Source organism: Nematolebias whitei, chromosome 9 (assembly GCF_014905685.2).
Source record: "Nematolebias whitei isolate Nwh7 chromosome 9, NemWhi1, whole genome shotgun sequence".
Classification (NCBI taxonomy): Eukaryota; Metazoa; Chordata; class Actinopteri; order Cyprinodontiformes; family Rivulidae; genus Nematolebias; species Nematolebias whitei.
The window spans coordinates 19346236-19358987 of record NC_056506.1 but is presented as its reverse complement, the minus strand read 5'-3'; the positions used below and the strand labels follow the sequence as shown (position 1 = coordinate 19358987).

At 39.9% G+C, this 12752-nt stretch overlaps 1 protein-coding gene across 1 annotated transcript in view; it reads left to right on the top strand.

The window, feature by feature from the left end:
- The window catches only part of carmil3 (capping protein regulator and myosin 1 linker 3), a 177632-nt gene that overhangs the window by 61835 nt on the left and 103045 nt on the right, over positions 1-12752 (top strand). Inside the window, 4 exon segments of the mRNA XM_037682030.1 lie at positions 8754-8760; positions 8991-9031; positions 9410-9598; positions 12563-12649. Coding sequence (XP_037537958.1) covers positions 8754-8760; positions 8991-9031; positions 9410-9598; positions 12563-12649 — 324 coding nt within the window.

Genomic DNA, 12752 nt, shown 5'->3' with positions numbered 1-12752 from the left:
ATATATATATATATATATATATATATGAAAAAAACAGTCAGGGTAAATGGTGAGGGCTGTGTCAGGAAAGGCATCCGACCTAAAACACTTTAACAAAACTAACATTCGAGTTTAAAAAAGTTAAATCTGGTCCTCTGGACATTAAAAAAAAAAAATTGTAGAAACGTTTCGTCTCTCATCCGAAAGACTTCCTCAGTCTGAGGTGCTGTATTCAGCTCAGTCTTTTAAATAGCACCCTCTTGCAGTGGATCAACCAGTTTGTAGCTGACAACCAAACCAGCTACTCACATAATCAAGGAGGACCATCAGCCTAACGATGGATCATTAGCACACTGATGGCTGTTTGCTATTCACAGGGGTAGAAATAGAGGTTCTGATGCTAAATGTTGTCAGTGGTTTTGCTCCAAATGTTAAATATGTTGTTGAGGAGAAATGTAAATTTTGGAAGGATGTGGATGAAGTGATAGAGAGGATCAAGAGAGGAGAGAGTGGTGATCAGAGCAGACCTGAATGGACATGTTGGTGAAGGAAACAGAGGGCATGAGGAAGTGATGGGTAGGTTTAGTGTCAAGGAAAGAAACCAGGAAGGACAGATGGTGGTGGATTTTGTCAAGAGAATGGAAATGGCTATAGTCAAGACTTGTTTCCAAAAGAGGGAGGAACATAGAATGATCTATAAGAGTGGAGGAAGGATCAACTACATTCATTGTAGAAGAGGAAACCTGAGGGAGATTGGAGATTGTAAGGTTGTGGCAGGAGAGAGCATAGCCAGACAGCATCAGATGGTTGTGTGTAGAATGACTGTTGTTGTGAAGAAGAGAAGAAAATTAAAATCAGAGAAGAAGACCAAATGATGGAATCTGTGAAAGGAAGACTGCTGTGAAATTCAGAGAGGAGCTGTTAAAGGCTCTGGGTAGTAAGAAAGAGCTTCCAAATGACTGGGCTACTACAGCAACAGTAATTAGAGAGACAGGTAGGAAGGTACTTGGTGTGTCATCTGGACAGAGAATGGATGATAAGGAAACCTGGCGGTGGAATAGTAAAGTGCAGGAAACTATTCATAGATAGAGGTTAGCCAAGAAGATAAATGACAGTGAATGAATAGAACAAAGAGGGAGGTAGCTAAGGCAAAGCAGAAGGCATATGATGAGTTTTATGGGAGGCTGGACCCTAAAGAGGGTGAGAAGGGCTTGTACCCATTGGCAAGACAGAGGGATCAGGCTGGAAAGGATGTACAGCTGGCTAGGCTTGTTAAAAATAGAAATGGTAATGTTCTAACAAGTGAGGAGAGTGTGATGGGAAGATGGAAGGAGTACTTTGAAGAAAAAATGAATGAAGAGAATGAAAGAGAAGGAAGAGTAGAGGTCAAAGAAACTGTGGACCAGGAAGTGGGAAAGATTAGTGAGGGTGAAGTCCGGAAAGCTTTGAAAAGAATGAAGAAGGAGAAGGCAGTAGGACCTGATGACATACCAGTGGAGGTTTGTAAATGTCTTGGAGAGATGGCAGTGAGGTTTTTGACTCAAATATTCAATGGCATATTTGAGGGTGAGAAAATGCCTGAGGAATGGAGAAGAAGTGTGCTGGTGCCCATTTTTAAGAACAAAGATGATGTACAGAGTTGTAGCAACTACAGGGGAATTAAGTTGAAGAGCTACATGATGAAGATCTAGGAGAGAGTTGTGGAAGCTAGACTTAGACAAAAGGTGACTATTTTTGAGCACCAGTATGGTTTCATGCCAAGAAAAAGTACCACGGATGCCATCTTTGCTTTGAGGATGTTGATGGAGACGTACAGAAAAGGTCAGAAAGAACTACATTGTGTCCGTGGATTTAAAAAATGCATCTGACAGGGTGCCGAGGGAGGAGGTGTGGTACTGCATGAGGAAATCTAGAGTGGCAGAGAAGTATGTTAGACTGGTACAGGACATGTACAAGTACAGCAGAACATTTATGAGGATAGAAGGACATGTATGAAGACAGCGGGACATTTATGAGGACAAAAGGACATGTATGAGGACAGCAGGACATTTATGAGGACAGAAGGACATGTATGAGGACAGCAGGACAGTGGCGAGATATGCTGTAGGAGCGACGGATAGCTTTAAGATGGAGGTGGGAGTGCATCAAGGATCAGCTCTGAGCCCCTTCTTGTTTGCTCTGGTGATGGACCGACTAACAAATGTCAGGCAGGAATCCCTGTGGACTATGATGTTTGTAAATTACATTGTGATCTGTGGTGAGAACAGGGAACATGTGGAAGATAACTTGGAGAGGTGGAGGTATGCAGTTGAAAAAAGAGGAATGAAAGTCAGCCATAGTAAGACAGAGTACATGTGTGTGAATGAGAGGGAGGCCGGTGGAACAGTGAGGCTACAAGGAGCAGAGGTCACAAAGGTGCAGGACTTCAAGTACTTGGGGTCCATTGTCCAGGAAAATGGGGAGTGTGGTAAAGAGGTTAAAAAGAGAGTCCATGTAGGATGGAGTGAATGCAGAAAAGTTTCATTAGTGATTTGCAACAAAAGAGTGGCAGCAAGGGTCAGTGGAAAAGTTTAGTGGTGAGACCAGCTATATTGTATGGTTTAGAAACAGCGACATGGGCAAAAAGACAGGAGACAGAACTGGAAGTGACAAAAAATGAAGATGTTGAGGTTCTCCTTAGGAGTGACAAGGATGGATAAGATTAGAAATGAGATCATCAGAGGTACAGCACAGGTTGAACAACTGGGAGATAAAGTTAGAGAGATCAGACTGAGATGGTTTGGACAGGTCAAGAGGAGGGACAGTAGTTTGGACGTGTCCAGAGGAGGGACAGTCGGTATATTGGTAGAAGGATGTTAGAAATGCAGCTGCCAGGAAAAAGACAAAGCAGAATGTCAACAAGGAGATTTTTGTATGCAGTTATGGAGGTAGTTGGAGTGAGAACAGAGTGAGATGAAGGAGGACTCACTGTGGAGACTCCTGAGCTGGGAAAAGCCAAAAATAATAAGAATAAGAAGAAATATATCATTTGAGGAAATTATGCTTTCTAATTTTAATAATAATTTGAATAAACCAGTATAGTTTCCTCATATGATTGGGGTAGCCAATGAATAATCTATTTGGCCAAGACCACCATCCCCCCCACCCCCACTCCACCATTGAACCTGGTGGTGGATTAAATTATTCCCTCAACTCAACAGGAACAGTTGTATTGGTGCTCATACAAAAATTAAAAAAAAAATCTCCCTCTGTTCTTCTCCACGGTGTAACGTCTACCGTCTTGAATAGCTTGCACTCAAAACATTAAGGTTTTCTTGTATCCCCCGTTCAGTTCCAGTCCAGAAAACATTAAACTAGAAAACTATAAACAGTCACTGTTCAAATCCCTCAGAGACGGGGGACATCAGCGTACCACTTGTTTTCATGTAAAGTGCATGTGATGTGGGGTATTGTGTGACAACACCTTCCAGTTGGAGTGTTCATCTTTGTTTCTGCTTTAACAAAATAATTAAAAGCAAACAGTGGAACAGATTCTTTGAATTCCAGCTTTGTTCTGCAGAGGACCAAAGTCTATTTCTTTGTTTTTCACCACCAACCTCACACATGGTGCAAAACTCAAGAGGCTGAGTTTGAACGCTGTGATTTTTAAAAATTAAATACAACCACATAAAATATAATACACTTTCTTGTTTAGGTTTTTACTGGTCAACTTACTTCTGTGAGTGATCAATAGTTGGGAAATGGTCATTTCAGTAGGACCACATTGAGCCAATAAATGTTACTTTGAATTAAAGATGAAAGAAGTAAATCATTTTCTAAACAGCTATCTCAGATGCACATTTTCAGGATTTTTCATCTCTGTCAGCACAGGAATATTATTTAAAATATCAAACATACCATCTGTGAATTGATAAATAAAACAAAATGATTTACAGATTGACTGATAGATACATTTTAAGAGACTTTTATCTCTCCTTCAGTCTGGTCCTACCAGAGCAAACACTGATCTCACTAACCAGACAAACTAAACTTGATGGCTGCTGAAGAATGAAACTTCAGACGCAGATGTTAAAGATTCTTCATTTAGACTTGATTTTTTAGCTTTACGGTTAATATATTAATGCTTGTTGTCATTTTTTTTTATTTCAACTAATGTTATTTCTGCTTGAGGACATCCATGTAGTATAACATTTAGAACGATGTTAAGATTGAAACAACATTCTCATAAATCTCTATCAAGCTTTTGAGATGGGAGTTTGAAGATCACAGAAATCCACTTAGGTTTAACCCTTTCATGCATGAATTATATCTTCATCCAGGATTTTTTTGTGTGTTTTTCTTTTTCTTGGGGCATTAAAAAAAGGGTGGAAATTTTTTCTTATAATTATTTTTTTAATTCAAGAACTTTTCCACATGTCCACTCAGCTGGACAGCATACGTTTCAATATGTTTTGCAAACAAAATACTGCATGTGAACATGTTTTGAAATATTTTGACATTGCTCAACTGAATAGATAAAAACCCATACATATGCATGAAAATGCATTTTAAATAGCTGCAGTGACCACTATGCATAAAAGGATTTCTCTAAAAGCACTAGAGTGCTCACTGCCCATCCTACCCATTGTTTCCATCAGAGAAGCTAAGATGGCGTCCAAAACAGGCTCACAGCCAACAAAACAGCTGTTTAATTAACAGCAAGCCCAAATGGAACTCTGTCACATATTGTCATTAACATCCTTACCCTAACTTCATATTGTCAGGTTCGGCCGTCAGGAGTGTTTGAACCCACGTGCGGGAGGATGACAAGGACGCTCGAGGAATAGTAAAAAATATTTATTAAAACAAAATCAAAACGCTGACAGGGCAGCTACTCACAGACTGATCGGACGGATGGACAGATGGAACGAAAGGCTAAACACGACACCATAGAAGGACAAGTCCGAGACAAAGACAAGACACCAGTGAACTAAATATATACACACACTGATTAGGACAATGACAGACACTTGTGGTAATAACATTAGATACAGGTGAGACAGAGGCTGAACATAAGGAGGGAAAACATAGAGAGCTGAATCAGGAAACGAAGAAACAGACAGACAGGACAAAAACCCAGAAACCCTAAACATATAATTCATCTTTTTTTTTTAATTATCAGTGTTTATATGCTCAATGTTATTTATAGAAGGAAAATATATTTGGTCTAACTAATGTTGATTGAAACATGACCTCAAGTCAGTAACCATGGTGTAAATATGATGACAATTGAAGGAAACAGTACTTTGGACTATTTAATAATTTGTGCTAAGCTGTAGCATGATTCATTCTGTACAGCTCAGCAATATCTGCCTCAGAAGCTACAATCTATGAACCAATTCAATAATTTATATTGGCTTTATAGGCTACTTTTAAAAGGGTCCGTTATTAGCTTCAGTTCTAGTCGGATCACATTCACATCGTGGTAAAGAAGAACAACTCTGCTGACTGAAAGCAGACTTGTTGTTCCTTTTTTCTCTTCTGTTGCTGCATCTGCAGCATACACTGCTTTCTGGCATTTTTAAAGTTTTATATAATTCTAATATTCTATTATTATTATATTACACATACTTAAATTTTATTTTTCACTTTTTTTTTTCTTTTTTTTTTACGAAATCAGTCCTTACTCAGTGCTATTTTGCAACATCTACCAAAACGCAAATTGCAGATGTTTGACCGTTTTGGTAATGGCTGCCATAACTGCAGTGCATCACAAGGTCATGTGACCAGAGCACTCTAGTCTTTTATGATAAAACCACTTCAGAAGATCTGAATTGTTTCTTTAAAGGACTACAATAGGTTGCCCAAAGACCACTTGTGTCCCTTGGACCATATTTTGACCATGTGTGAATTAACTGGACCCTTTCTTTACCTCTCTGTAAATCACAAAGATGCTCTACAATCAGGAGGACCTTAATACAGAAACTTAAGGTGGTTTTGGAACAGACCAATGGCAGGGCTTAATTTGATCTGGATCCTGCCAGAACAGGATCCCGGAACACTCTTATTTTGACTGGGTGCATTCTGGTAAATGTTTGCTTGGATCCAGTAACTTTCAGGCTCACTAATAATAAAGTTATGAACAAATTTGACTGCCTTGAATGAGTCAAACCTATACTGGACGTTATCTGAAAATAATTATATAAACCTTAATTTTATACACTTACGAGCTGCCCTTCAAGTAAGCATTTCCACTTCTACCCTTAAAAAAATCTCCGCCTCTAAAAGTTCAGTCATGGGTAATTTAATTAAAAACACAAAAATATAATTAAACAGCACAACTAACTTGCAAATCAGTTTTACAGTTTAAGTGGTCATTAATAAGATTTTGATTATTTATTAAAAATACGAGAGAAATGTTTGATAGGTAATCACGTTACGTATGTCACGTATCAAAACAACGGCGCCAATTTCTCAAAATAACAGCGATCAAAATGTCAGAATGACAGTCCAATTTACATTCATTTTAAAACAGTCTTCTCATTGTACAACTAAACAACAGAGAATTGAAGTACATGAAGGCAGTGGCGATGGAGATACTGGAGCAGGTGTGAGTGAGAGCTGAGCTAACCAGGCTGTCGTACCTGGGCAGGAGCCCACAGACAGCCGCCATAAACAGCCTGTGGAGGCACCTGGGGGTTTCACATGTGGAGGAGGACAATGATAAGGAGGACAGTGAATTAAGCAGATAAGAGTCGGGCTTGGAACCATCAAGTGAGGGATGCCCAACAATCTGGACAGATGCCCAGTTCAAGGCCAGGCAGACCTACTATCCATGGCTTGTCAAGTAAAAATCAGGTTTGGGTTGACGCAGGAGACCAAGCTCTATTCACACAAGGAGAGCTGTTGGTCAGGCTACTTCTTGTTGTCCTCTAAAATAGTTTTCAAAAAACATTCAATACAAAAACAACTGGACTTTATTTGTAACAAAAGATGTTTCGCTCCTCATCTGAGGAGCTTTCTCAATTGAGAAAGCTCCTCGGATGAGGAGCGCAACGTCTTCTGTTACAAATAAAGTCCAGTTGTTTTTGTATTGAACGTTTTTTGAATTCATCATGTCCTGGATGACTGAGAATCTTCCATCCATCCATTATCTTTACCCGCTTATTCCATTTTGGGTCACGGGGGTCGCTGGTGCCCATGTCCAGCAATCACTGTGCGAGGGGCGGGGTACACCCTGGACGGGTCGCAAGTCCATCACAGGGCCACATAGAGACAAACGAGACAAACAACCCTTCACTCTCTCACTCACACCTAGGGACAATTTAGAGTTACCAATCAGCCTAACATGCATGTTTTTGGTCTGTGGGAGGAAACCGGAGTACCCGGAGAAAACCCACGCATGCACGGAGAGAACATGCAAACTCCACCCAGAAAGGCCTCTGGACCGGGGTTTGAACCAAGGACCTGCTCGCTGAGAGGCAGCAGCTCTACCAGTTGCGCCACCGTGCTGCCCTTTGACTGAGAATCTTCACCAGCATATCTCTCTAAAATAGGTATTGAATCAACTGTTTACATTTGTGGATAAACGTAGTTGTTTAACAAACCTTTAAATACACCAGAATGCAGGAAATGGCATCTACTTTATTCAAAAATTTCTGGAGGAGGACCTCCAGGAACCCCCCACCCCCACCCATTTGCATTCCAGCATCGTTTGGTTTACAAATTAAGCACTGACCAATGGTAATGGACTTCCTGTGAGGTATATACTCTGTATACTGTACTGTATATGTTCATGGTAAAACCTTTAAAAGGGAAACAATAACCTAGATGAGAAACCGTGGTCATAAAAGTGGGTTTATGCATTCCAAGAGGCCTGGAGGGATTCTTTGAAGCAGTTGTATAATTGATTTGTTATGGCACTTTAAGCTGAATGATCATACAGAAACTTTGGCAGCTGGCAGACGTGGACGAGCATTAGTATTCATTCAGAGCTGAGTCTTTGGCCAGCAGACAAATGCAGGTCCAATATTCCATCTCTAGCTGTTTTTTTAGCCCTGCAGATCTTCAGCTGCTGTGCTGAGCTGCAAGCTCTGTCTATTTGCAGTTTGGGTCAGGCTTGGCTCCAGAAATCCTAACTTCGACTGTAAATGGGTTCATGAGAGCAATGCTGTGCGCTATTTGTGTTTACTGAAGTGATTGAAACTGGAAATGGGTTGAACCATAATTCTTCTCATGTGGAAAGCCACACAGTCCAGGGATTGGCTGGTTGGAAATGCACAGAGCAGAAAACAGAGCATCAAGTAATAAAAAAAAAAACTTTATATTTTTATATGCATAGGAACAACAAATTTAATATTTTCTCACGACATATAACATTTTACTGAACAAACAGTAGCTAAAAATCCAACAGAGTTAAGTCAGGTCCTCTGGGCGGTTACTTTGTGATGAAATGTTTCGTCTTTCATCCGAAAGACTTTATCAGTCTGTGGAGCCACAACAAACTCCGTCTTATAAATAGCACCTTCACATCAAGGGTCAACCAGTTTGATGGTGCTCAGATGACTTGACCTGGCTTAACTTTGTTGTTTTTTTCTATCAGGATTATTGAGCATGAACGTTGATATTTTGAACCATTTTGACCATGACAACCTCAAATGAGTCGACGGGGGAGAGGACAAACTCCAGAAACCATCTTATCACCATCAAATTGGTTGACCCACTATATGAAGGTGCTATTTATAAAACTGAGTTTGTTGTGGCTCCTCGGACTGATGAAGTCTTTTGGATGAAAGATGAAACGTTTCAACAAAAAGAAACCGTCCACAAGACCTGACTTAACTGATTTTTCTACCTGGATTAGAGCATTTATTTAAACTTTATGTACAGGTTAGTCCCATTGAGCTGGAGGGACTCATTTACAAGAGAGACCTGATTTAAACAAAGAATGATGACAACAGTAGGCAATCATAACATAAAGCATACAAACTGAGAAGAACAAATGAAAGAAAATGGTAGAAAAAAAACCCCAGCTGGTTTGTAAAACGATGTAGAAAACTAAAAACAGGAACATGTCTGCATTGGTTTTCCCCAGGAACTTAGCAGATGTTTGAAGCCACTTAGAAAGATCAAGGTCGAGAGCTTCAGATCTTTTTGCAAGATATTCAAGGAAACATGAGCGGAGTAGGAGAAGGCCCTTTTGTCTAGTTCAGTCCTCACTGAGGGAACACTGCAGGTAATAATGTCCTGAGAGCGCACGCTGTAGCTGCACTCACGTAGAGACATGTAGGAGGAGATGTATGAAGGCAGCAGACCAAGAAGTGATTTAAAGATGAAAATGGACCAGTGGGAGATTCAAGAAGCATGAACCTTGATATAATCCAAAAGGTTTAGAATACTAAATTAAAGTTTTAACATATTTGAACTTGTGAATGAAATGTGGTGAAATCAGGACAACAAAGTTGTCAGATCCATTCAGTTTATGATCCCAGTATAGAAAATTGAGTGGCTGAAAATCCCATTTCTCCTTCTCATGTTTTCTCCAGGGATTTCCCGCAGAAGATGGCATCAGCTCTATCAGAGAATCCGGCCTCCGTGATCCACTCTCTCAATCTGGCTCATAACACCCTTGATAACCAAGGTACCGACTCTCTGAACGCTCTCTGAACGCTCTCTGAACGCTCTTTGCCTCCCACTGCCATCTCTATCCAGGCTACTGCGATTCTTCTACTGCTTGAGTGTGTCTTTTGTTTGCTTTCAGAGTTCAGAATCAGTCTTTGTCCTTGCTGCACCTTCATTCCTGTTCTTTCATTTTTCTTTGTCTCTTGTCTGTCTGTCTTGTTACATGACTATAAAGGATCTTTGTGGGGGGAAAGGCATTTTTAATCAGTTTTAACACATCTGTGCATGCACAAAAACAGTCTAGCTATAATCTGTGCTAAACAGTGGCAGATTGAAGGGTTTGAGCTTTGTTTCTTTATGCCAGGGTCAGGCTTTGCTTCTCTCATTAGCTGATTTCTGCCACTCGTCACTTCTCCTCTATCATTAGGTTCTTTGCACTCACTCTAATCAGCCCCCAGCGTGTGGATGTGTGTTCATCTAACTTGACAGGATGCAGACTTTTGGTTTTAATTACAGCCACCGAATAACAGCAGCCTCAAGCATGTTTTAACAGTCAACTCTTTAAAGGTAAATTCATCCTTCAAGCAGATATGTGTCTTGATGAACTTGTGTGTGCAAGTTTTTTGTCCCCGTTGTGGAGCGAAGAGGGGAACTGGAAATACCGTCCACCATCCGGTTCATCTTGTGAGTTGAATAAATTTAAAAATAAGATTTGTGATGACTTCCATTTGGTTACTCAAACTTCCAACAAAATAATAATTAAAAATGTGTCAAAAGCTGATTAGAAGTCTGACGTTCTCGCACATACACAGACGGACCGGACCACGCCAGATAAAGTCCATATGACAAACCATGAATCAGCTCAAAGCTTCAGCTCAGCCTCCTGTGAGACAGACTGGAGCCCTGAAGATCAAAACAGTTGACAGATTTAAAATTTGGAATGACTAAAGCCAACATTTTTTCGTATTTCATATTCATTTAAGTATAACAGAGACATAAATAAATACAGTACCTCTGTTCTGTAACAATTGTTGACATAGTTTCTATGAGAATTCAAACTCTGGAAACAGCTCTTCACTTCCATAAATGGGGGGTGACAATACACCAGGGACCCGATCATGTGAGACCGCCAGATTCCTCTGTGTTCAAGAGTATTATGAGAAAATACTCATCATATCCTAATGTAGGGACACATCAAGGTTTTTCTACCATCAACTTTTATTCTTTTGATATTTTGAAAGTAAGACTGACTCTCATTCCCAAAGTTGGACAGAAAGAAACCATGTTACAAAAAATGTAATCACAAAAATCTGTTGTTGTAATTAATTGCACACCTGTCATTATGATCTCAGCAAAGCTAAAAGGCCTTTTATATGAGAACCTTTCCATCTGACCATCGAAGTGTAACATCTGAGCGTTATGTATATCTCTTCCTAAAAGGGAGGGTTCGTCCTACAGTCTTAGAGTGTGGGAAAGAACCACCGTATTGTTCCTCAAGGACTCTTTGATAGTATTGAATTTATGAAACAACATTGCCATCCCACAGTAGATTTTTTTTTCTGGGTTCTGAACACAATTAACTGTTTTGCTATAAAACTGCTATGAACTAACTTGTCTCCTTTCTCAGCTTAGTACTCAGTTTAATCATGCATAAGATAAAGTAGATGTAAAAACAAACCTGGTAATCAGAAGTTTCAACTGTTGTTTTCACAATTCTAATGAAAATGTTTATGGATGAGTCAAACTGGTTAGAAGCCTGTTATAATGAGTATTTACCAAAAGCAGAGTAAATTGGCCTTTTATTCTTAATATTGTTGGTAAAGTTCAAATGGTGCAGTAACCTAAAGGTCCACCCTTTCTGTTTTGATTGGGTCAACCTTCAATACTGTAACGCCCTCTAAGTCAGAGAAAGTTATTCTGATGTTTAGTTTAGAGCAGTTTTGGGGGAAGCTTTTGAAGAAGAAAGATCAAGCAATTGAAAATTATTCCAGAAGATAAGAAGTTCATGCAGAAAAGAGACAAGTGTTCCAGAGATTTGTCTTGTGTTTCAAGGAAGCACCAAAAGGTTCCCTGTCACCAGAAGGAGAAAACGCAGCCCTCTGGAAGCGCATCAACTGACCCATCGGGAGCCAGTTAACTATCGACTTCAGATTTCAACTGGTGTCCAGTGACGAGGGGTGTCCCACCTTCGACGCTAAAATAATCTCAAGAGAGTCCTCCTGGTAACCCTCGGGCGGATGAACTAGAACTTCAAATCGGTAGAAAAAGCTGCTCCTCCTCTCTGCTGGTGTCTGGTGCTAAGATAAGAAGCTGTCCAGTCTAAATAAAATTCATCATTATTAATTAGAATTAAGTTTTTCCTAAATTGACAAATCACATCTAGCCAAAACACTTCATGTAGTTAACTTTATAGATGATAATTTACTCTGCTTTTTGAACCTCATAATCCACCATATTAAAGTTTAGAAGATAATTCCATAACCTCTTCTTGTGTTGTCAAGTTAAAGCCATTATTCATTCTTCAGCTGTACTCATCGTTTTGATCACTTATATTTACCAAAATCGATAATAAACTTCATAAAATTGTACTTTGACTCAAAGCGCGTTTATTATATATGACATTTGAATTTAATACAAAAAGAACTCACTAGAACACGTAAACTTGAGACTGATTTTATATTTTTCTTGCTTAAGAACTGGAAAGCAAGTGGCGCCCCTTTCAGAATACAATTACTAATCAAAATTCAACGATCTGAGTACCCCTTCCTCTACTAATAATGTGAAAAAATGTAAAGTGTTTGTACTGTGTGTGATTTTTGATCACATTAATGTTCCATCTGCCATTATTTATTTGGTCAGAATGAAACCCGTCACTGTGTTTCCAGAACCCAGTCCGGCCTCCTCTACTGTGTTTGGTCATGTGCTCAGCACCAGGACTCGGAGCACCTCACGGTTTTTGACTCCTGTTCTCTTGTCTTTTTAGGAGTTGCCAACCTGATTCAACAGATCTGTCGCCTCAACAAGGGCTTGCGCCTCCTCAACCTCTCCAAAACCTCCCTCTCCTCCAAAGGTAGGCGTGCTCCTTTGATGCACAGCGACCCCTGGTGGTGATGGTTCCAAACACAGAGAGGAAGCTCTGTTTGTTTGGACCTGTGTTGTTCCACATGCAACTG